This window comes from Carassius gibelio, chromosome B13 (genome assembly GCF_023724105.1).
Source record: "Carassius gibelio isolate Cgi1373 ecotype wild population from Czech Republic chromosome B13, carGib1.2-hapl.c, whole genome shotgun sequence".
Taxonomy (NCBI): Eukaryota; Metazoa; Chordata; class Actinopteri; order Cypriniformes; family Cyprinidae; genus Carassius; species Carassius gibelio.
In genome coordinates this window covers 19,963,953-19,987,959 of record NC_068408.1, presented here as the reverse complement: position 1 = coordinate 19,987,959, position 24,007 = coordinate 19,963,953, and the positions used below count along the sequence as shown (strand labels likewise).

Sequence of the window (24,007 nt, the reverse complement as noted above, 5' to 3'; positions counted from 1 at the left end):
CATCCTTTTTTTAATACCCAGAGGCCTTAAATTTACATCACAGGCATGAATCACAATTATCTACTTGTTGGTCTGCCCAGGAGGAGGGACATTCTGGTTCTAGAGAGCATTTGATTGGGCAAAAATCTTTTTAGTCTTCAGATGCGCCTCAATCTGCTAGAAGTGAATTTTGTCAAATTGTAGGAGTACACTTACATAAGGATGTCTTCAAAGCCTACAAATATGGACCACAAGCCAGAAACCCCAATTTTAATTTAAGGGGTCTTTAATAAACATAATTAGATGCTACATAATTCAATAATGAATTGTCCTTTCCACAGGTAGCCATACATCCATATGTCATCAGTGGGAAAAATGTAAATGTGATCTTACTCGAAATAGGGAACATTACCAAAAAGATCTGAAAAGTACTGTTGCCCAGAGTCATCTTTATACCGTTTCCCATGCCGGCTATCCTGAACTCCTCCTCCCTCACCCTCACTTGCTTCAGCTATGCCTCATACTCCCAAATCACCCAAGAAGTCATCTTGTGCATCCAAAAAGCAAAATGTTAGAAGGGTGAAAGCTTCCATGACTAGGAGGCAAAAGGTCAACTTTCTCAAAGCCAATGGCAAGATCAAGAAGGCCGTAGACAAGAAACAGGCAGCCAAGACAGCCCAGAGAACAGCTGTCAGCAAGCCCAGCAAGAGGACAGTCAAGAATGTCCTCATTGTTAAAGGATCCAGGCACACACGTGGTTCTGTGAACCAAAATGGCTTGTTGTCAAAACGTAATGGGAAAGGGAAGTCACCTCGCAATAGTGTCTCGTGTCCGAGGGAAGTTGAGTCCTACAGGAGAGTGGTTACAAAGATCAAAGGAGGTCTGGAGATCAGGGAACAGGATACTGATACTACAAGGTCAGAAGTTCATGATCCTAATGGTGATGGACAACAAAAGGGTGCTGTAATTCCCACTGGAGAGGGACAGAGCGTTAACATAAGCTCAGAGCAAACTGCAGAGGATCACAGAGAGACTGTTGTTCATAACACTGACCAGGCAGAAGAGGAAGAGACGGTGAAAGCAGGCAAAGAAACTATACAAAACGAAAGCTGCTCTGCTTCTAGTGAGCAGCTAAACTCTGCATTTGTTGAGCAGCGTGACCCTCTTGACCCTGTCAATAATGTGGACTTTGCCTACAACAATAATACCTCAAGCCCAACAACTCCCTCCCCTTCACAATCAGATAAGTATGTTTCAGGTCAAATTGAGGAGGTTCAACGCATCGCTCCACAAACAAACTTTCCCGACAATTCTTTGCAAACCTCTCCACAAAACTCCACGGAAGCAAATGAGACCGTAGCCTCCCAAGTGTGTCAGTCCTCCAATGAATCACCAGCATTTGAAAAGATTGCAAATGATCCCCAGAAGGGAAAAAATGAGTTTGAAAGCACTGCAGTTGTGGATACCAAAGATGAAATTGAGGATGCTGAAATGTCAATGAAGAAAGAGGGAGCGCTTTCTCTCCTCTCGCTGAGCATGACCATTTACAACAGCACTCTTTGTGAAATGGGCCGTGGGCCTCAGGCGACGGCGTCGCTCTCCAATAGCACAGAAAGCACCCAGTCCTTTTTTGACAGCGACTCCGAGTCAGTTATGGAGCACAGGGAGTCAGGAAACCCTCCTCTCCAAACAGAGGATATTCAACTGCGTTTACTTCAAGTTCAAGAGAGAAGAGACAAGAAAAAGAGAATTCATTGCGATGTTTGCACGCCCTGCCTGCTCAAGATCAACTGCGGGGAATGCAGGAGTTGCCAGAACCGAAAAATGGGCCATCAGATCTGTAGGCTCAGGAAATGTGTTGAGCTGAGGAAAAAGCCCCACATGATCTGTACGAGAGAGGTAAGGCACCTGACTCTTCAACTTTTTGATCTGTTGCTTGCCTTAAATTTAACATTTCGAATTAAAGTAAAATCTAAGATGTTCAGTAAAACAATTGAAGGGGTTGTATCGTAAGGAGTCATTTTTTCTTGATTTTTAAGGGTCTGACATAAGACCCTTACACTGTTAAATGCATCGGTTTACACTACAGTCCTGTCTATTAGGTAATGCAAAACTTCCACCTAATCTCAGTAATAAGGAAATGCCTTGTATATAAATTGTGGAACTTTCCTCTCTATCTTTCCCAAAGGTCCTCAAGTTAAGCTATAGGTTAAAGTTTATTTCGAAGGTCTCTGATCACTTAAATCTCTCCAGTACCTTTCTGTTAAGACTGTCTGGTGATTCTGCCACAGCTATCACACAGCAGCAGAATTACGACTGTCAGTCATTTGGAGTGCTAAATTTGGTCCAGTTTATGTATGGTTAAAAACATTTGGTTAAGAAAAACATGATGACTCCCTTAAATTTTCAGGACTCACAATAAAATTTGGAGAGTATGAGCATTTGCAGATAATACAGTCATGAATTTCTTATAAATGCAGCTACACAAAATTTATTTATCCACTATACAGACATATTTAGCTGCAATAGGTAGATAACCAGAAAAACAATAACAATCATCTACGCACACCTTCGGCTGGTCAGTTTATTAGTTTACTCACTAAAGTGAATTTTTTTTTTTTTTTTTTACCTTTCGATATCGATTCTCAAAAGCCGTGAATTGATCTTTTCCAGTATTTATTTCAGCAAACATTTGACATAAAAGATCAAATTCATGTGATTTGTTTTCTTTTCCACTAGATGTCACCCACTTATTTACCTTGCGCGATGTTACAACAGAAAGCCTGTCACGCATTCAGTGCTCATCATGGCGGAGATACTGTTGACAAGAACCAAGAACAAAGTGTAATTTGCAATGCTCGGGTAAAATTTTATAGTAATACAACAAATCTGTTGAAGCATTTGACATTACGCATAAAAGTGTCATAATTTCCGCAATGAATGAATGGCAGATGATGCAACGCACTCTTTTGTTTACACAAACGTGGACGACGCACGTTGCGTTTTCAACCTCTGTCATCTCACTATGATGATATGAATAGAATACACAAATTTCATCCCTAGCTGCTCTAAGAGTCACTTAATTAGCATTTCACAGTTTAATTTGACAAAACTACATTCATATAATACACACAGCAGTCACGGCAACCCGTCAAAATAAAAGTTTATTTAAACGTTAATAAACTGTCAGAAATAATACTATTTAGTAGTCTTAAGACTGAAAGTAACAACAATGCTGCTGCTACCACTACTACTACTAATAATAAATATTAATAAATATTTATTTTTAAAGGAAAAATCACAGTTGTTTTCTTTTTAATTTAATTTATTTTAGTTGTACAGCACTTTGTTTGCCAATAATTAAAAGGGTTTTTAATTTGATTAGGATAAATAAAATAGTTTTACGCCTTAATCTGATCTTAATCTGATTGCACATTCAAAATAAAAATAGCTACACCTGCTCTTAAGTTAAAAACAATTTTGTATAAGGCTTTTTCATTAAAAAAAATATATGACCATTAGGCTGGAGAGGTTTTAATTAAGGCTTTGAAACTGATTTGGAAATTTAGTTGGTTTCTGAATTGTAGTTGATCATACTTTGTTATCACTGTCTTCTGACTGCATTGGCTTGAGAAAATATGAAAGAAATAGAGGAGCACTGTTTTCGGGCAAAACCCATCACATGATTTACCATGCGCATTGCACATGGCTTATGTGTCTATGTGTGTGCAAGCTTGTGAGTGAAGAATGAATGACACTACATATGTTAAGTTTCCATGTTACAGTGTGTCCTCCTTTTACTTGTGTGGGCTTGATGAGTCAGTAGTTTAACACTTTGTCTTTTTGTCTTATGCATGTTTAATTGAGGCTATGAGAAGTGTTGTCTTTATGTCATTGTGCTGACTGAGACTGAACTAGCCGTTTATTTAGTTTTTGTTAGAAACAGGATTGCTGTTTCTGATTAAGCACTGATTATCCAACTTTACATACACTGTAAAAAATTGTCCTGTAAATTAACGGTAGTATACTGGCAGCAGGGTTTCCAGCAGTGTACCGTAATTTTACAGTTTTATTACCGTTTTCTGAATTACAGCTTTTTTGTAAATTAACGGTAATATACTGGCAGCAGGGTTTCCAGCTGTGTACCGTTATTTTACAGTTTCCAGAATTACAGCTTTTCTGTAAATTAACGGTAATATACTGGCAGCAGGGTTTCCAGCTGTGTACCGTTATTTTACAGTTTTCTGAATTACAGCTTTTTTTGTAAATTAACAGTAATATACTGGCAGCAAGGTTTCCAGCGGTGTACCGTAATTTTTCAGGATCATTACTGTATTCTAGTTTTTTTTTTTTTCTAAACCGTAGAACTGGCAATTTTGCCAATCATTAACTTTATTAAAAATATCTGTATTTTAACAAATTCACAAACTGGCATTTCATTTATACTAAAAAGTGGCAGCAAATAGACAGAAAAGAGAAGACCAAGGGGGTATTTCTTATAGAACACTATTTATTTAAGTGCCCAACCAATAATTCAAATGCTTTCTCCAAAAGAAAATTAACCAATTTACAAAACAGACAATGTGCAAAATGAACCCTGCAGAAGTCTGTGGACATATTTAAACAAATTTAAGTTGACCATATAAAACACAAAACAAGCAGCCATTTTAAGTCTAGCTTTGTGCTATGAGTATGACAATGCATGGGCATGGGCTTGGAGTGTACGTTCCCCTAAAAACAGCCTTTAAGAAATGGCAAACAACTTCTGAACAAGAATCTTATTTTGGTGTAATAAGTCAAAACCTGGCAAGGATTTGTAGAACAGTCCAAGAACGTTTCAGAAGCATAAAACTGTCACCAACTCTGATGCAAGTGTGGCCAGGGAGGGGTGTAGTCTGAAACATAAAAATTGAGAAAAATCCTTTTTAAGTTAAAATAACATCAGCAGAATTTTAATAGAACGTAACAAAAAACATGTATACTGCATAATAATATAAAACATTTCAGAAACTTAGGACCCTACGATTTCCACGATGTGAAAAACATGGAGGCAATCACGGAATCAAATCATGAAAACGGAATTAGGCAAATAATGTGGATTGTCACAGAATTTGTCACATTTGTGATGAATACAATAAAATAGTGTTGTACACTAACTGAAATCGCGATGTGGATTAGTGTATTAATTAATAAAAGTTGCAATATTATGTTAGAAGTTGTACTTATAATTTTTGTAAAGTTATCCAAAGGATTAATTAGCTAATCAAAATAGGGAACACTAGATTAAAGGGGGAAGTTTATTTACACTGTTAAAGAGTTGGATTCCCATGCTAAACATCGACAAAGTTTCAAAAATTAAGTTGTACGTTTGAACGTTTGTAAGTTTGAAGGAGTATTTTTGTTCCAAAAATACTCCTTCCGGTTTGTCACAAGTTTCGGAAAGTTTTTTTCGAGTATGGCTCTGTGTGACGTTAGATGGAGCAGAATTTCCTTATATGGGTCCTAAGGGCACTTCTGCCGGAAGAGCGCGTGCTCACGTATAGCGAGGCTGAGCACAGACATTCCCTGATCAGAACGAGAGCGTCGCAAAATGTCACAAAAGAAGTGTGTTTTTGGTTGCCAGGGCAAGACAACCCTGCACAGATTACCAAAAAAAAAAACAGCATTAAGGGACCAGTGGATGGAGTTTATTTTTACAGAGCATCAACGGAGTTGTGCAAGTGTTTTTGTTTGTTCCCTGCATTTCGAAGATGCTTGTTTTACAAACAAGGCCCAGTTTGACGATGGATTTGCGTATCGTTTATTTCTTAAGGATGATGCAATCCCAACGAAAAAGGGTCACGATCGTGTGTTGGAACCGCAGGCGGTGAGTAAAACTGCTTAAAATATCTCTGCCTCCTTGTTAGTGTGTCCGCCTCCCATGCCGGAGACCCGGGTTCGAGCCCCGCTCGGAGCGAGTCGTTGCTGCTGCTGCTCTCGTTCAGTTTCAGCCTCAGGATCTGATTCTGGATCATAAATAAACGGCTGAATCTGACTGTTAACCATGGTTTGTTTTGGATGATGTTTTTTTTTCCTCACGCTAATGTCACAACTTCCAAACGCTCTCAATGCAAAAGCCTACTGGCGCTAGTGATTCTTTAGCTCCACCCACACGTCACATTAGTTTACAGAAAAGATAATCAATAGTTGCAGCTCTATCCCACATACACAAAAAAAAAAAAAAAAATCAAGTGTCTTCACATCAATCCTTCAAAATAAAGGTTCGGTCTAATGTGATGTGATTGTGACGGAAATATATCACTTTTGTACAGTAGAATGTGTCATTTTCAAAGTAATATAATAATACAAATAAGAATTATAGTAATAAAAATAATAATAATAATAAATAATAATAATAATAAAATGATGTTTAAGGAATAATTACACAATTGTTATTCCATGTTTTAATTGTAACAGGAATAAAAATGGAATTTGAGAATAAAACGTATTTCTAAAATGTATTTTAACCATTAAGATGTAATTTGAAAAAGTTAAAACAAAACAAAAAAAATCATAAAACATATTTACTTAATTTCTTCATGAGTGTTAAGTTAAATATTAAGCAGACTTTGAGCAACATTAGTGGACCAACTAAACTGATTAATAGTGTGCATGTACTCAAAAAAAAAAAAAAAAAAAAAAAAAATTCATGGTTTTAATAAAATCATTATATTATTTCAACCTCAAATTTTTTTTGTGTGTTTGGATAGTTTTTGTGTAACCTGGGACTGAACAGTTGCAACAACATAGGGGTTGTAATGAGTGCGGACTGTATCCTCTTCAGGGTAGTTCTCAGTGCCACTGACGACTTTTTTTTGGGTCAAATATAGGTTTGTGGATTTTATTTATAAAACCGTTTCTTTGCTGTAAATTATTTTATTTTATGTAATGCAAACTACAGGGACGCAACGTTAGTAACTAAAATGAGTCACACCAGTCTTTTTCAACTGACTACTTTTAAATGTTGATTTTTTTTTTTGCTAAACAAGTTTAAATGTGAGAAATATTCTGTGTGTGTAAACTGTGAAATCAGTTGTATTAAGAACTGTATTTAATGAAAATGTATGTGTAACTTCACTTGCCTAGATGAAGTCCCATTTGAAGTCCATTCGATTTTTTTGTAGAGTGGCAACCTTTGGATTGACTGTAGTGGACTTCTTATTCACCACCTTCCCCGTCTTCTTGGAGACTACCTTGCCTCGGCAGGTCTTTGAGCCTCTTTCTGGGTTTATTCCATAGAATCATCTAAGGAAAGTTGCATTACACATTACCGAAGTGTATAATAACCATTTTTCAAAATTCTGATTAATTAATTTGGTTTAGAATTTAGATTAATTTTGTAAAACTTTATAATAAGTATAAAGTAATAAAGCACTTATAAATCATTTGCAAACGATCTATATATATATTCTGACTCGTTTGGATTTAATGTGGATCTACATGCCTTTCTCCTATTTTCTCCGTGTCTGGCATGCGAATAAAACCACATTTGACAGTGTTTCAGATGATGAACTGAAAAAACTGAAATGGAAGAACACAAGTAGAACACAGGAGAAAGGTTGAGGTAACTAGTTTGCAAATAATTTATTACTTTAATACTGTATACTTATTATAAAGTGTTACCACAGATTCTAAGAGAGTGATTAAAACATACGCAAAAAGGAAAACACTTACCTTTGAAAAAACTCTAACGTGCAACAAGCCTCCTCTTGATACTGCAGGTTGAAGATGTAGTGCACAGCAAACACTTGCAACTGCAGTCAAAAATGTTGACTGGACACTCACAAAAAAAAGAAAAAAAAGAAGCAATTTTAACAATTGTGCACAACAGCAATGTTAACAATTTTAGATCTCAGCCATCAGTAAATGTTTCTTCTTCATCATGTGCAATGACACACTAACCCAGCAAAATCAGATGAGGATTGGCAGGTAGATTGAGTGTCTTCTCAACCTCAGATGCAGATGCTGCAACCTGTAGAGAACACACAATACACAAATAATAATATTACATAATATAATGTGGTGAAGTGGAAAGAAGAAAATTAAATACTTACATCTGCATGTGAAACCAGTCCATCTTCATGTTCCTGGAAGTGGGACATTAACATTAGAATCTTGACAAGCAGGTGTACCATATCTTTGTTCTCATCCTGGGACATCCTCCAACTTTTCATTAAAAACACTTAAAAATATTCTGTCTACTGCTCTCTCTCTAACTCTCTCTCTCTCACACACACACACACACACACACACACTCACTCACTCTCTCTCTCACACACACACACTCTCTCTCTCTCTCACACACACACACACACACACACACACTCTCACACACACACAAAACTGTATTTGAGGCTGAGGAACAAGTTAGAATATAAGTGAATGAAGTAGGGCTGCAACTAACGATTATTTTGATAATCGATTAATCTGTCGATTATTTTTACGATTAATCGATTAATCGGTTTATGTACTTATATTTTAGTTTTTTCCATTTTTTCCCCAAGTAAATTATTAATAAAGGGTCTTTATCATTCAGCATAGATTTTTAAGAGATTTTAACCATTTTGCATTGTCATATCCTCATCAAAAATATACCTGGAGTTGTTTTATTATGTTAGTAATCCTTTGTCGAACTCTTCTGCAATCAAAACACTGACCCATACTCTAGCAAAATTCACAAGGAGATTTCAAACATTGTTTTCACCATGGCAGTCCTTAGAGCTCCTAAAGTAGTTTAACATCCCAAACAAAGCTTAAGGAATCTTTGAGAACATATTTTCACGAAGTATAAGGATAAAACAGAATAAAATTGCAGTGCATTGTATTTTATTATTTACTGGGAAAAAGCTTTATAGCTTATGCTGTGAAATTGTAAACAATCCTTCGAAAAAAAGTGCCAATGGCATGAAACCTGAATGGAACTCACAATTTAAAGTAAAATCCATCAGAAGGTTGTCCAGAAAAAAAAAATTGGGACACACACAAAAAACCTGCTGTGTGAAAAAGAGCAGTGAATACTTAGAAAAGAAGTGCATTTTAAATATACTCAAACATTTACCTCTCTCATTCAGTCATAATTAGGCTGCAAGTCTGAATTATGAACTGGTAAACGACAAACTGATCACATAACATGTTTGTAAAGCTTTAAATGTTAACTGTTAAAAAGCAATGTTATCAGCTTTTACGACTTAACATTTGCAAACAACCTTGTACTGGAGAATCTGCACAAATAAAATTCTCAGGGGCCGTTCACATATCGCACCTAAAAACGCGTGGAAAACGCTAGTCGCGCCGCTTTCTCCTTCTTTCCAAAGCGCTCGGGCAGAAGCGCCCCTGAGGCGTCTGCCTTTGCTAAGCAACCATGACGTGCTCTCTCCATGACGTGCCGTCTCCATGAAGACCCGGAAATTTCAGCAAAGGATAAATGGATGCGGTGTGGACGCGCCTGGAAAAACGGGCGCATCGCACCGCGTGCGTGTCGCGACCGCGTCGCTTCCATTATGAGAGTGCATACTGCGCGCCTACATAGGAAATAACGTACTTGAGCACGCAAAAGACACAATATGCGAACGGCCCCTTAAACAGTTCAGTAGTGCAGAGTTTACAGGTTACTCTTCATTTTGAAGGCTCAAAGTAAAGTACTCCCACTTCCCGCTGAATGCTGCAGAGACGCTGTTCGGGAAGCACGTGACATAAAACGAGGCCAGCTATTGGCTATTCGCTACTTCACCTGCTGTACTGGCTGAGTAAAACCTCCGGTGGCTCATTACTGCCACACTTTGGTCGCCGCAGATTTGAAATATGCACGAAATGAGCCGCTTATGGCAAATAAAATTTATTTAGCGACGAATCGATTACTAAATTAGTTGACAACTATTTTAATAATCGATTTTAATCGATTAAATCGATTCGTTGTTTCAGCTCTAGAATGAAGTAACGTTTCCTCTGTGATATAGAGATTTGTGCCAATAAATCCAGTGCAAAATTAAAATTAAAATGTGCTCACATACAAAGCCCACTTTATTAATAATAAGTTCGAATATATTTAGATTACACTCTAACTAGTTTTAGATACGACTTATATTGAAAGACTAATGTGTCACTCCGAAAAAAAACAAACGTTTCTCACCATAACGTTAACGCTACTCTTTCCATCTATACAGTCAAGTGCTCATGCAAAAGGCGATGAGTTTATGCTTCCTAAGTAAAATTAAGTTTACAGGCCTATTTTCGATTTCCCAATATATAAGGATAATATATAAGTTACCAACTTTATACGCACCTAGCAACATTAATGCAAATAAAACAAATCCTCCATTTTAAACTACACTGGGTTGGCGCCAATGCAAAATGTAAATATAATTGTGCAAATAAGTGTTTCAGAAAATCAGGAAAACACACTTACTTCATATCCTCGTTATCTGCAATCTGTAATCGAGATTATATTTGAGATAATATCCGTTTTATTCACAGAGACTTTTCTCTGGTATCAGACGCTAACCGTTGCTCCCCTCCCCCACCGATCACGTGCTCATCTTCTAAAGTTGCCAAATATGTTCAATTCATATCCAATTAAATAATCAGCGAACGCAAGTATTTTATATTTAACTATTTACAAGTTTAACATTTACAGGATTTTACACCAGGAAAAAAAAAAACGATGCAAATCCTTCACAAACACACTCATACACACTTAACTTTCAGGAGAAATTTGTAAAAATTGCATACATGCTAGTTCACCGTCTTGGCAAGATTTGTCAAAGGTAAATTCAAATATTGTGCCCACATAAAAAAAAACGCTGCAGTTTAAGATAAAAATGTATTCAGACTTTGATCTGCTTACCTGTAAATGAGCCTCAACTTGAGATGAAATCCATAAAACTTTGACTGAAACCATGCTCCTCCATGCGTCAGCTAGCCTTTGGTTCCCCCTCTCCCACCGATCACGTGTGCATTTACGGTAAGACACCGTAATTTTAGAAAACAGTTCAGTACTGTATATTTACGCTGTTAATATGCTGTAAATTTACAGAAATTTTTTACAGTGTATCGTAGTATTTAAGACCCTTTGTCAAATGTGTTATTATGAAATGTGTAGCTTGAATGCATTGTCCGGATTTTTAAATGACATCCTAAGCAATCACAACTTTTTGACGTTTATGTATTTTTGATCATTCTGAAATGTTATGAAGAAAGTTACGTAACAACTATTTCACTCTCACTTATTATATATTATATAATAATTGCTGTCTCTTATGAGTGTTTGAGCCTGTCCTCTGACATCTGTCTGTTAGTAGTTGTCTGTCAGCGAACAGGGATGATGACAGGATTACACCAGATTGAGATTCGTAAACGCATCAGTAATTTCTCTAAAATTTAGGCCAGCATTCAGCCAGGGTCCCATCTGCTATAGTTCGAGTAAGACTTTAGTCAGATTGTCATCAGTGTCTGAATGTGAGTGGGTGGTTTGTGACTGAATGTCTATATTGCACTTGGATTTTATTTCTTTATCTATAAAGGGTTGATGGGAAAGGCCATCTGTAATTATGTAATTAACTACATAAGAGGGTTGTTGTTTGTGCATCCATCTGCCCGTAATGGGTGTCACATGATCCTGAAGGTAAAGTGGAAATGAGTGCAAGAGGAAATGTAGATGCTTACGAAATATTATTTTCAGTGATATAATTCATGCTGTTCGATGAGCTGAATGATAAAAAATACTGTTTTAGTTTCATATACACTACTGTTCAAAAGTATGAATAATACGGTTTGCAAGTATGCATTAAATTGTTCAGAAGTGACAGAAAAGAGACGTTTTCCTAAATATTTCTTAAATGCTTTTCTATGAACTGCATGGCTTAATGGCTGCTGAAAATTTGCGGGGATTAATCACATTTAACATATTAAAATGCAAAACAGTTATTTTAAATTGAAATATTTCACAATGTTAGCTACTGTTTACCTTGGTAAACATAAGAGACTTTGAAAAAAAAAAAAAAAAAGTACTGAGGTGTGTATATACCATATGGTATGGCTGCACAATTAATCAAAATTAAATCGAAATTAGGCAGAAGCTGAGATTGTAATATGTATCTTTCAGTGTAGCACAATTCTGTGATCAGCAGTCTGTCTCCATCCAAAGGCCAGAGGGTGCTCGCACGCTGAAAATCCAAATATGCCCCGGAGAAGAAATCCAGGAAATGCCTTGTCACTGCAGTTGAATATACGGGATATTTAAATGCTTTAATTGATTTAACGTGACTAAACGCATGACTACGCTAATATATGGTTTATCTGAGTTCTTATTATTATAATTTGCATCATAATTAAGTATTTTTCAAATAGTGGTCGACAGATATATCGGCCGATATTTGACATTTTTTAAATACCGGCATGTTTTCAAGGAGGGATTTTATTTTGACGGCACGGCAGACTTTCATTTTGACGCCACAGAGAATGCAGCACCTGAGCGCACACAGCCACTGTCTAATAATCAGATTGAATGGAAAATGTTATAATGATTGCTTTTATATTATTAGTGATAGAAAGGCAAACATTATAATACTTTCTCATCGTAAATTATATTTATATAATCTAAACAAATCTTTGAATGACTAATGAACATTTAATTTCACAAACCTTGCAAACTTAGTCGAGTCCAGCTGTGAGATATTGTGATGTATTTTTATCCAGCATGATCGCATGTTCTCTGTGTGATGGTCGGTCCATATTAATTGAGTGCTTTAAACTTTAAATTAATTTCAAATTATGCTGTGCTTTATGCATTTTCCCACTGTCATATTCATGTCATTTTCTCTGTGTGCTGTATGTAAAATCAGTGTAACCCTGGCTTTATTTGGAAAAAATATGATTCCCAATGCACACAAACTTCCCAGAATACTGAGTGCCCTGTTGGTTACAGTGTTTACTTACTTTTTAATTATAGTTTTATAAAATATTTATTTATTTGTGAAAAATACTTTGTCATCTAAAATATAAGTATGTTTATTTTACACATTTATTTTTTCATCCATTGTCAAGTTATTTCAAATTTCTTAAATATTAATAAAAATAAAAATTATATCGGCTATCGGCCCCCTTTTTTCTAAGATATCTGCATCAGCTGTCAAAAAATCAATATCAGTCGATCTATAATGAAATGCGAATCGACATAGCCATTATCACTGCTTCGAATACAATTAAATATTGTGTGACTTAATTATGCTGTTTAAGAAGCCACATCATCTCACAGAAGGATTTATTTCAAACACTCGACTGACGTTATGACATGAATTTGGAGTAAAAATGTAATTGAATGTGGTATTTTCATGTGCTCTCAGATCGAGCAGCATTTACTACTAAGAGCCGTAGTTCACTGAAAAGATACGCAAACAGCTGTCATTATCGCAAATGATTTAGTCAATTTCATAATCCTTCGATAATATTGTCTGCAATTATGAATTTGATTTGCATAGCTTATCAGAGAACTACGGCTCTGTGTAGTAAATGCTGCTCCACCTGAAAGCCGGTGATGGAGATTTACTACTAATCACAGAACCGGCTTTACTGACAAAATGTGCATGACAATCGTTTTCTTTAGAGTGTTACAAGCTCTAGGCAAGTTGCAAAGACTAAAGACTCAAATCCAAAGAGATATTCTTTATCAAAATTAAGACTGCCAGACCCCCCTAAAATGGCTCGTTTAAACATGCCCCCACATCTCTGCGTCACTATATGGTAAGATTTGCAAAACGCCACCCAAATGTTCACGCAAATAAAGGTGGTTTACCTTTTATTCTCTCTTTTGCCGCTGCCCCCATTTCATGGAAAAGCTATGTGTTTCATTGTGAAAGTAAAAATACTTCGTTTGGCCTTCCAAAAGAGCACGATATCTGCTTCGTCATGCCTAGAGCTGATCCTTGCTGGTCACTGAGGAACTTCGCACTGTGGATAGCCAGATTGGCTTTCACTGTGGACAAAGCAGATTCCAGCCCTGGGTCGTCACATGTGATTGCTGCATCCCCCGACCGCTCCATTGTAGAATCCGCCCGCCATTTCTCGTTATAGCTGCTGGCTGCTGCTCACTCAAGCTGCCGGGTGTTCTTCACTCAAGTCCCCGGTCGTTCCTCACTCGAGCCCCCAGGGTGTTACTCCCTCTTGCAGCTGGCCGTTCCACGCTCAATCCCCCCGGCCGTTCCTCGCTCAATCCCCCCGGCCATTCCTCGCTCAATCCCCCTGGCCGTTCCTCGCTCAATCCCCCCGGCCGTTCCTCACTCAAGCCACCCGGCCGTTCCTCGCTCCAGCCCCTGACCGTTCCTCACTCTTGCCGCTAGCTGTTCCTCACTCAAGCCTCCTGGCTATTCCTCGCTCAATCCCCACGGTCATTCCTCGCTCCAGCCCCCTGGCCGTTCCTCACTCTTGCCGCCAGCTGTTCCTCACTCAAGCCTCCCGGCTGCTCCTCACTCTTGCCCCCGGCTATTCCTCCCTCAATCCCCCCGGCTATTCCTTGCTCAATCCCCCTGGCTATTCCTTGCTCAATCCCCCTGGTCATTCCTCGCTCAAGCCCCTTGGCCGTTCCTCACTCTTGCCGCCAGCTGTTCCTCGCTCAAGCCTCCCGGCCATTCCTCGCTCTATCCCCAGCCGTTCCACGCTCAAGCCCCAAGCCCCCAACTGTTTCTCGCTCAAGCCCCCCAGCCATTCCTCATTCAAGCCCCCCCGACCGTTCCTGCTCTTTGCAAGGACAGTAGTATAGAGTAGCACTTGTTTGTCATTTCTCCGTTCGCAAATGCAGACATGGTTTTATGTTTACGTGGCGCGATATGTAAAGCAATGCGTAAACGGACAGTATAAATCATTATAATCAGTAATTATGTTCCCACAGGATGCAACAACTGCCTTGTTTGTTATGGGTTTTATTGTTTTTGCCCTGTCTTGACCGGCCAATCACAATGCACTGGGTAGCTGGCCAATCAGAGCACACTTCGCTTTTCAGAGCGACAAGCTCTACGCATTTACACATTTCAGAAGGCAGGGCATATAGGAGAAACAATCATCTACACTGTGCAAAATAATGTGTTTTTTGAACCTTAAACCACATAAACACATTTCATTACACCAAATAATGTTCTTTTTTTTAGCAACATCATATGACCCCGTAAATAATTTAGGGCCATATTTACTAACATCTTGTTTCAGCACAAACCACCTTTTGGAGTTAAAATAGACGGCCAATGAAAAATTAGGACTGAAAAGGCTTGTACATTGTTTTGTTATTTTTTTTTGCCTAACCTTATTGACTGTGCATTTGTGTGAGTTTCCCTTTCAGACACAAAATTTATGGGAGGAGAGTATTAAAATGGTTCGTTTTAAGGTTTGTTCTGTTTGTTCTGATGCATATTGTTCCATTTTGTCCTGAGCAAGTTAAATCAAGTCTCTTTGAGTGTGTATGTGGAAGAAAGAGGATGACAAGAAGATCAGGATCAGCCTGTGTCCACACCCACTGTACTATATCAGGTCAAAAGTTAACACATGAAGCACTGGTGCTGGCAAACTGGATCAGATGATCCCGATTGTGTGTATGGGTAAGACTTACATGAGCTCTGACTTGTAAACAAGATGTTTATCTATAATACTGATAATTACTTAAAGATATCAACATGCTGGGAGATTTGTGGTCCAGTACGAGGGATCAGTTGTCACTTTTATGTAACCCGCTGAGTGTTTTTGCTACATCATTCTTTAATTAGTGTTAGTTATTGAACAACATACATGACCCCTTGGCTAGAAGCAATCACATAGCACATCTCACAGCCTGTGCCACAACATGCCTCCTTCATCTATGAAGTATAGTCATAAAAAAAAAAATAAGTGATGTCTGTCTTGTTTACTTTTCAGAGCATTGCTTTTGGTAATAGATGAACTGTGCTGGGTTTGTGGTTTAGATAAATCTCTGTTACTTCATGTATGTTCCTTTAAACATCATTGGGGGTTTGTGATCATGTTTGTTCCATTCCATTCCTAATTATAAGGTATATTCATACAAAAACAACTAATTTTGCTGGGTGTACTGTGCACATCTGCCATCCAGCTGTGACACTCCCAACTACACAGACACCCTCTGAGCTTTCGGTTCAGAAATATTGTCTATGATTGCTTGCCGTTTTTGCCATGCCTCAGAGACGAAGCTACTGCCATGTGCTTGTGAATGGCACAGGGGGCTGCTTGGCTTGGCACAGTGGAGGGAGACGGAAATCAGCAGAAAACGAACGGTAAGAGGGTTGTTGGTTCAGTTAGGTCTGGTTTTAATCACGTCTGACGGTGAACCAAAGCCAGGCAGGATGCTGAGGTAACGCTTCAGAATACAGTGGCTTCAGTTTATGTCCTGATTTACTCTTAAGAAGTGTTTGGACCACATCACTACTTGGGGTATTAGTAAACGCCAGTCGGAAGGTTTTAAGTAATGGGTTTTCTGAAGCTAGAGGGTTTGTTTCTACAGTCCCAAAGGCATCCCATCCTCCAAACAAACAATATACATTACCCTGACTGGAAAAACACTACCTAGTTTCTCAGGAAACCATGACGACTTTCTGTTCTCCAGGAAGTGTTTATTTGGATTGAGTTTGCTTATCAGGATGGTAACCTCAAGTTCTTCATTCCTAAAGCCGTGGTCTACAACAAATACTTTATATTGATAGTTTAGTTCACAGATGATCTGCTTTGAACACCAGATGTTTTTTTACTACTTTTGTGTCCTAATGTCCTGATTTAAATGGCTATGCAGAGACTTAGACCTCCATGTAACCTTTTTTTTGTTGTTGGCTTGTTTTTAAATCCTCACTACATTTGAAAAGCAAGGATGTAACCATTATTATAACTGACCCCCACCCTCACATCATAACATGCCCTGTCACTTTTAGAAATGACTAAATTTGTCTCCATCATTTTGTGAAACACAATCCTTCTTTTTTTTTTCTTTTTTTTTTTAAAGGGGTCATATGATGCAATTTCAAATTTTTCTTTCTCTTTGGAGTGTTACAAGCTATTGGTGCATAAAAAAGATCTGTAAAGTTGCAAAGACTAAAGTCTCAAATCCAGTATATTTATAGTTAGCCACTCATACCTAAAACAGCTCATTCTAACATGACCCCACATGTCTGTCACAATTTGGTAAGATTTGCATAAAACAGCCCAAATGTTCAAGCCATTGCCGCCATGTCGTGGAGATGCTGTGTGTTTCATTGTGAAAGTGAAGCTACTTTGTTTGACCGTCCAAAAGAGGACATGACTAGAAATCAGGGGTTAAGTTGTATTTTCAACACTGTTCCAGAACAGTTCAACTAGGGTGACCACCTGCTAATAAGCCCAAGGGGGGACAAGGGGTATGTTTCTGAGGGGACAATGTGGGACACCTTGCGCGGGGGTGCCTCCACCCCATGGGCAGACTCACTGATAGTGGTTTACCCATTTCTAGCACATACCACATTACATGGTATATTAATAATGCCCTATTCCCCTAAACATGTGTAATTGCTGATGTATGCTCATGACAGAATTGACAGATGCACTTCCACTTACGATTTACTTTAGATATTTTATTTATTTTTCATTACAATTTATTCACTTTAAATAAATTATAATATACATTTACATGATTAAAATGAATTGTAGTTGCTCAACACCACAGGAACAGTAAACAAACAAAAAAAAAAAAGTCTAACATCACAACTCAAGGGAAGGGAATTCACTCATTCACTAATCCCTATATAGTGTATGGCAGTTGAGTTCACTATATCAGGAAGGAGTGAACAAATAAATAAGTGAACGGATTCGGACAGTGACGTATAGCCTACACTGCGCGTGAGACTTGGAGCTGTTGCAAAAACATTGCCATGTGTACTTTTATATTACATGTACCTAATTTTAGAAAATAATGCTAATAGCAATAATACTCAAAATTATTTTATATTGCAGTTATACATACCTCCCGCGTGAGCTTTGTGGTTTCATCGATGGTATATTGCAATATTAATATATATATGTTTTTTTGTAATGCTTTTATGTTCATAATCCTTAATTGCTATTAAAATAACGTACTGAGAACAAAAATAAACACACACATATCCTATTACTTTTAGTATCTTGACACTTGCTCAAGCAGTGTTTTGAGCTCAGATAAGATGGTTGTTGAGCGTCCTCAGGCGAATGTTAATTTTACATCGGAATACACTACCTGTTATTAACGGAAAAATTTAAATTATCCACCAAATTATCATCATTTTAGTAAGTTAACAACGATGTCACCTCAGTAAATTAGTCAAATAGTAAACTGAGTTATTGCCTACATAACATATTTTAATATAAATGATGTAGGGAAAACGTTAAAATAGAAATAATTAAGATGTAAACTTCATCTCTCATTCAAACTCGCTTGCTCCCGCTCTCGCAGTAGCGTGCTGAACTGTCAAGTAATGCTCGTTTGGCTGCCTGGGGCTCTAGGATATAGAGCCATCAACTTTTTTTGAGCAAGCATTGATTATGCGTGACACAGTCTCAATTTGCGGGACGCATGAATTGGGCTTCAAACGCTGTGCACGCACGCGCTACGCGGGACGGGTGGTCACCCTAAGTTCAACCCAAATATACAGATGTATACAGCGCATTTTGCAGAGGACAAAGACTGTTTCCTGGGAGAGAAGACTACAATTCCGGTGTTTCTATAAAGTGGGGTAATTCCAACTTTGCAGGGACTGTCTGGTGCTTCTGACACAAAGTCTATAAGTACATTTTCATATGTAAAGAATTTGCCACTGATGATTCAAACACGAGTTTTGAGCAGTGTAGAGTAACTGATAGCACTTGTAATTTCTCAGATCACAAATGCAGACATGGTTTCGTTTAAGTGTGATACGCAATGCATAAAAAGACAGTATAAGTCATTATAATCGGTAATTATGTCCCCACCGGATGCAACAAATGCATCGTTTGTAATGGGTTTGAATGTTTTTGTCTCATCGCGCCAGAACACACGGGTATCACAGTGTTAAGAGGGTCGCACAGCAGACGAGAATGGCCGCGCCACGCCACGTCTTTAAAATTCAAACACTTTATTCTCTTTGAGTGTAGCGCCAACCTCCGCTTTCTTTCATGAAGCCAACAAGGAAGTGACTAAAACTGTAATTCATCGACTGGCCGCTTGAGGCTGGCTGCAAAAGGGAGTCAATCCCACAGACTCCCCATGTTAAAATGGCCAACTTTACAGCAGGCACAACATGTTTACAGCCTGGTGCAAAAAAATATTTTGGTCTATGTAGCTAATTTTGCCCTTCATGAAAACTGTGAGGGGGGTGATTTATTTTTTCTAACTCCTGTTTAAATTATATTAAGACTTGTTTAAATAATATTAAGGCGTGGCCACATGAGTGATAGGTGGTTTGCCGCTGCTGACAGTGCCATTGTGCTAGGTGGGCATGGCTTTAGCATTTTTGATTATCTGGGAGAGTCACGCTGTGAAGCGCTGCCCAGATGGCTACGGCCTGCTATGCACACTTTAAGCTTCACAAACAAACTTCAGGAGTCTACGGGTGACGTCAAGGACACTACGTCCATGTTTTTATACAGTCTTTGGTGTACACACACCAGCGGTGCCATTCAGCATCTGTCTGTGGCGCACAGCTACAACTCAGGATGCTGTTCAAATTCCTGCCGCGCCACAGAGCATCATCTGCATAGTTTCATATTAAATAACATCATATTTGTTTCAAACCGTTGTTCGTACATTATACCAAGATACCACTGCTGCAAAATACTACTTCCATTAGTTGTACAGCTTAAAATGTAAACATATATAATTAAATGTTTAATAAACATAGTCCTTTTAATCCTTTATTTTTCTCTTGAGACATTTTTACATACGCAAAATATTACAATATTTGCCTGTTGTGATTTTATTCAATGTCACCGGCAGCCACCTAATGGATTTACCAGGTCTCAACCGTCACAACACACTTCAGGTCATTTAAATAGCGGAGTAGTGGACCACAAAAGACGAAAAACTAATCAATGACAAAGGGAAATATCCAGAATTATATGCAACCAACCATAGATTCTTCAAAGACAACATGATGAAGTCATAAACGTGGAGAAAGATAGTGTTTGTCATCGGTTTTTCAGGTAAGAATGTCTAATTTTCGATCTGAGGTAAAATGTTCAGTAACAGTCCTTAGAAACGTTAAGAAATAAGCATACCTATATAAAAAATTAAGCTTCTTTGTTTATATTGAGCAAACAAATCAGAATAAGTAGCTACAGCATTATAAATGTTGAAATTGCTTATAATAATACAAAACAATTGATGAATGGAAATCTAGAATGCTAGTGATAATCTAGACTAAATTATAACACAGATTATTTTCATTAATTAACGTTCAAAACTCCGCTATTATAAATTAAAATAATATATTTAAAATAATCATAATAAATTAATTAAAACTCGTTCATCTGGCTGCTCAGAACTTGATTCAATATTGAGCTCCAGTGTATAGAATGTGCGATACCTCGAGTTGTAAATAATAGTAATAGTAAATAATATCTGTAACCCCGGTGCCGAAGTGTTGATAGGAAGAAAAGAGAGGAACCAACCACTTCTTAAATGCTATGTGTTTTTTCACAAATACAGAAATTAAAAACAAGAAAAAGAAAGTAGACATGGTAAACAGGCTAGATTACTAGTGTCACTGTGGTTTCATGTGTATAAACCTCTTTCACAATCAGCACATATTCAGAATTGAGAATTAAAGGAACTTTAACAACTTCCGTTTCGTCTATTATACGTTGAATGATGATTTTGACCCCGTACTGCATTAGTCTAAAGTGATGTAACACAGAAACCTTGGCTGTGTGTGAAGCAATGCTAATGAAAGTGTCAGCGAAATCTACATGATGGAGCTCAGGATTGACATACCATATGACCATTTGCACAGTTGAGCTTGCCAGATCACACACAGAATGAAGAAAATGACTGGGCCGCTCTCAGTGGACTGAATCTATCCAGACTATCCGATGCGAGTCAAGTTAATGAAAGGTATAAAACAGATGTCTCATTTTTGCTCTGAAGCTACAGCACTACACAAAGAAACATCTCTGAAGACTTAAGCTAGTAAAATATAAAGTAGTTTATAAACCATTTAAACCTTTTGAATCCAGACTTTTCACAGTGTAATTGTACAAAAACTGTACTTTTTTAATATATTAAGTCCACTTTGGAGTCTCTTTTGTATCTCTTTTTAGTGTGATTTATTTCAGAATTGAAGAGATTCATTTTACTCAACATTTTACTCTAAATTTTTACAAAGTTTTGTATTACCCACAACTATGTTTAGGATAAATATCTTAAAGGGGGGGTGAAATGCTCGTTTTCACTCAATATCCTGTTAATCTTGAGTACCTATAGAGTAGTACTGCATCCTTAATAACTCCAAAAAGTCTTTAGTTTTATTATAATCATAAGAGAAAGATAGTCTGTACCGATTTTTCCCGGAAAAACACAAGCGGCTGGAGGCGTGACGTGTGGGCGGAGCTAAAGAATCATGAGCGCCAGTAGGCTTTTGCGTTGAGAGCATTTGGAAGCTGTGACATTACCGTGAGGAAAAAACATCCAAAACAAACCATGGCTAACAGTCAGATTCAGCGTATATTTATGATCCAGAATCAGATCCAGAGGCTGAAATTTAACAAGAGCAGCATCAGCAACAACGTCTCTATGTGGTATGTACTGAAACTATATATTTGTTTAGTGGTTTCAAAGTTCCACTTTGTCGTGTTTTTTTTTTAAGCTGTACATGAGGAAAGTGCAGTTTGATGACAACATCGCATGTTGTTTACTTGATGTGCTTACGCGCCGATAGCTAAGTTAACAACACAGAGATATTTGAAGCAGTTTTACTCACCGCATGCGGTTCCAACACACGATCGTGACCCTTTTTCATTGGGACTGCATTATCCTTAAGAAATAAACGATATGCAAATCCGGCGTCAAACTGGGCCTTGTTTGTAAAACAAGCATCTTCGAAATGCAGGGAACAAACACAAACACTTGCACAACTCCGTTGATGCTCTGTAAAAGTAAACTTTTTTTTGGTAATCTGTGCAGGGTTGTCTTGCCCTGGCAACCAAAAACACTTCTTTTGTGACATTTCGCGACGCTCTCGCTCTGGTCAATGAATGTCTCGTCTCTGCTCTGCTCTACAGGAGCGCGCGCTCTTCCGGCAGAAGTGCCCTAGGACCCATATAAGGAAATTCCGCTCCATCTAACGTCACACAGAGCCAAAACATTTTTCCGAAACTTGTGACAAACCGGAAGGAGTATTTTTGGAATAAAGATTTTCAAGCATGGGAATCCAACTCTTTAACAGTGTAAAAAACTCAGTATGCATGAAATAGCATTTCACCAACCCCCCCCCCCATCTCTTTAACTTTAGACTGTCAAATGAATTTAAATTTTGTGACTTCTAAGTGAATAAAACAAGTTTACCGTTTCACAATTAATCATATTTTTAGGTTTTTAATAATTTGTGAAAATTATCAAAATTGTGGGGGCACAATATTTCACATAGGATGTGTAGGAACTTGAGTAGCATGTGTGATTAGCATGAGATAACCAATTAGCATTAAGTTCCGCAGTGGGAAACAAATTTTAACGTTCTCACATCACCAGGGCTTCTAATTAAGGACCAATGTCTGCCTCAATCAGTATAAGAATAAATAACAGTTAATGACTTTCAGAGGATTCAGAGGTTTTGGCAATTAGATTTTTCTACCGAGTCCTGTTAATATTCTTGTGCGTTTTTTGTTTTTCCACGATGAGTAAGTCTTTTATTGCTTTTCCAGAGCACTTGCCAAACACTACTTGATTAACCATAGAACTGAGCTGATATCAACGTGTATAAAATCGACTTCTAAATCAAGAACATCTGCCCATTTGGCCTCTGATATTTTCAGGGAGCATCCAGTTCATGATGTATCATGATTGGTTACTGTCAACATTTATTGTTAAATCCTTCAAACCTCCATTCACATCCATATCTAAAAATACATGGGCTAATAAAACATCATCAGAGGTGCACACATATTTTATGTTTGTACAGCCTTTTAAATGTTCAGATGTGAATTCTGGGTGTATTTTTTAGCAGCGTCTCAGGTTAGTCATCATCTCGACAGCTTGGGCAGCAAAACCTCTGGCTTTGACACTTTGTGTTTTTTGTGATCATGAAAAACAAAACAAAACGTAAAATAGACTGGCATATTGATTATCAAAAAAAGCTAGTGGGACGAATCCTTTTATGTTTACAGATGTGACGTAATGATGACATGCTCGAATTTCTCACGAATTCCTACCAGTACCACTCAAATTAGAAAACTTTATTATAAGCTTACCATTGTGAATTGGGCTAAGTAGATGGTAACACTTACTGGTTATGTATTTGCTCAAAAAATTATTTTGTATAATTTTTAAACAAAAAAAGTTATGGACTGCAGCTTTAAGATGAGCGTTTTTAAACGTTGCATCATCTTTTACAGTGTAGTTGATAGTTGTAGAGGAGACAGGAAGCAATGGGATGAGAAAGGGCAACGGGAAAGGACCTTGAGTAGACTCCAACTTGGGATGCCCAAAACAAACATGGGTTTCAGCAGTCCAAGGAAAACACTGCAGGTATGCATTTGGGATCTTTTGGTATAACAAGAAAAACTAAGTTGTGGGTCAGTTTAATCCTGAACATACTGTATCTGAAAGCTCTCCTTTTTTTCTGTTTCATTGTTTTATTTAATTCTGTTTGGTGACGTTTTTGAAATCAAAAGTCGTATTTTCCTCATTAGGTTTTATGATTTTCCTCATTCTTTTATTTTTTTTTCGTATTTTTCATTTCATCAAGTAAATTGGTCTTCTCCCACCATTCATCATCTGTTAATTCACATATCAAATTACAACTATATA

The 24,007-nt window shown here is 37.6% G+C and overlaps 1 protein-coding gene across 2 annotated transcripts in view; it reads left to right on the top strand.

The window, feature by feature from the left end:
* The window catches only part of LOC127969921 (methylcytosine dioxygenase tet3-A), a 48,588-nt gene that overhangs the window by 1,339 nt on the left and 23,242 nt on the right, over positions 1-24,007 (top strand). The window contains exon 2 of one of the 2 annotated variants that reach the window (XM_052572084.1): positions 325-1,878. In XM_052572084.1, coding sequence (XP_052428044.1) covers positions 493-1,878 — 1,386 coding nt within the window. In that variant the 5' untranslated portion in view covers positions 325-492. Of the gene's footprint in view, positions 1-320; positions 1,879-24,007 lie in introns of both variants that reach the window. The other variant, XM_052572083.1, reaches the window with a different exon arrangement.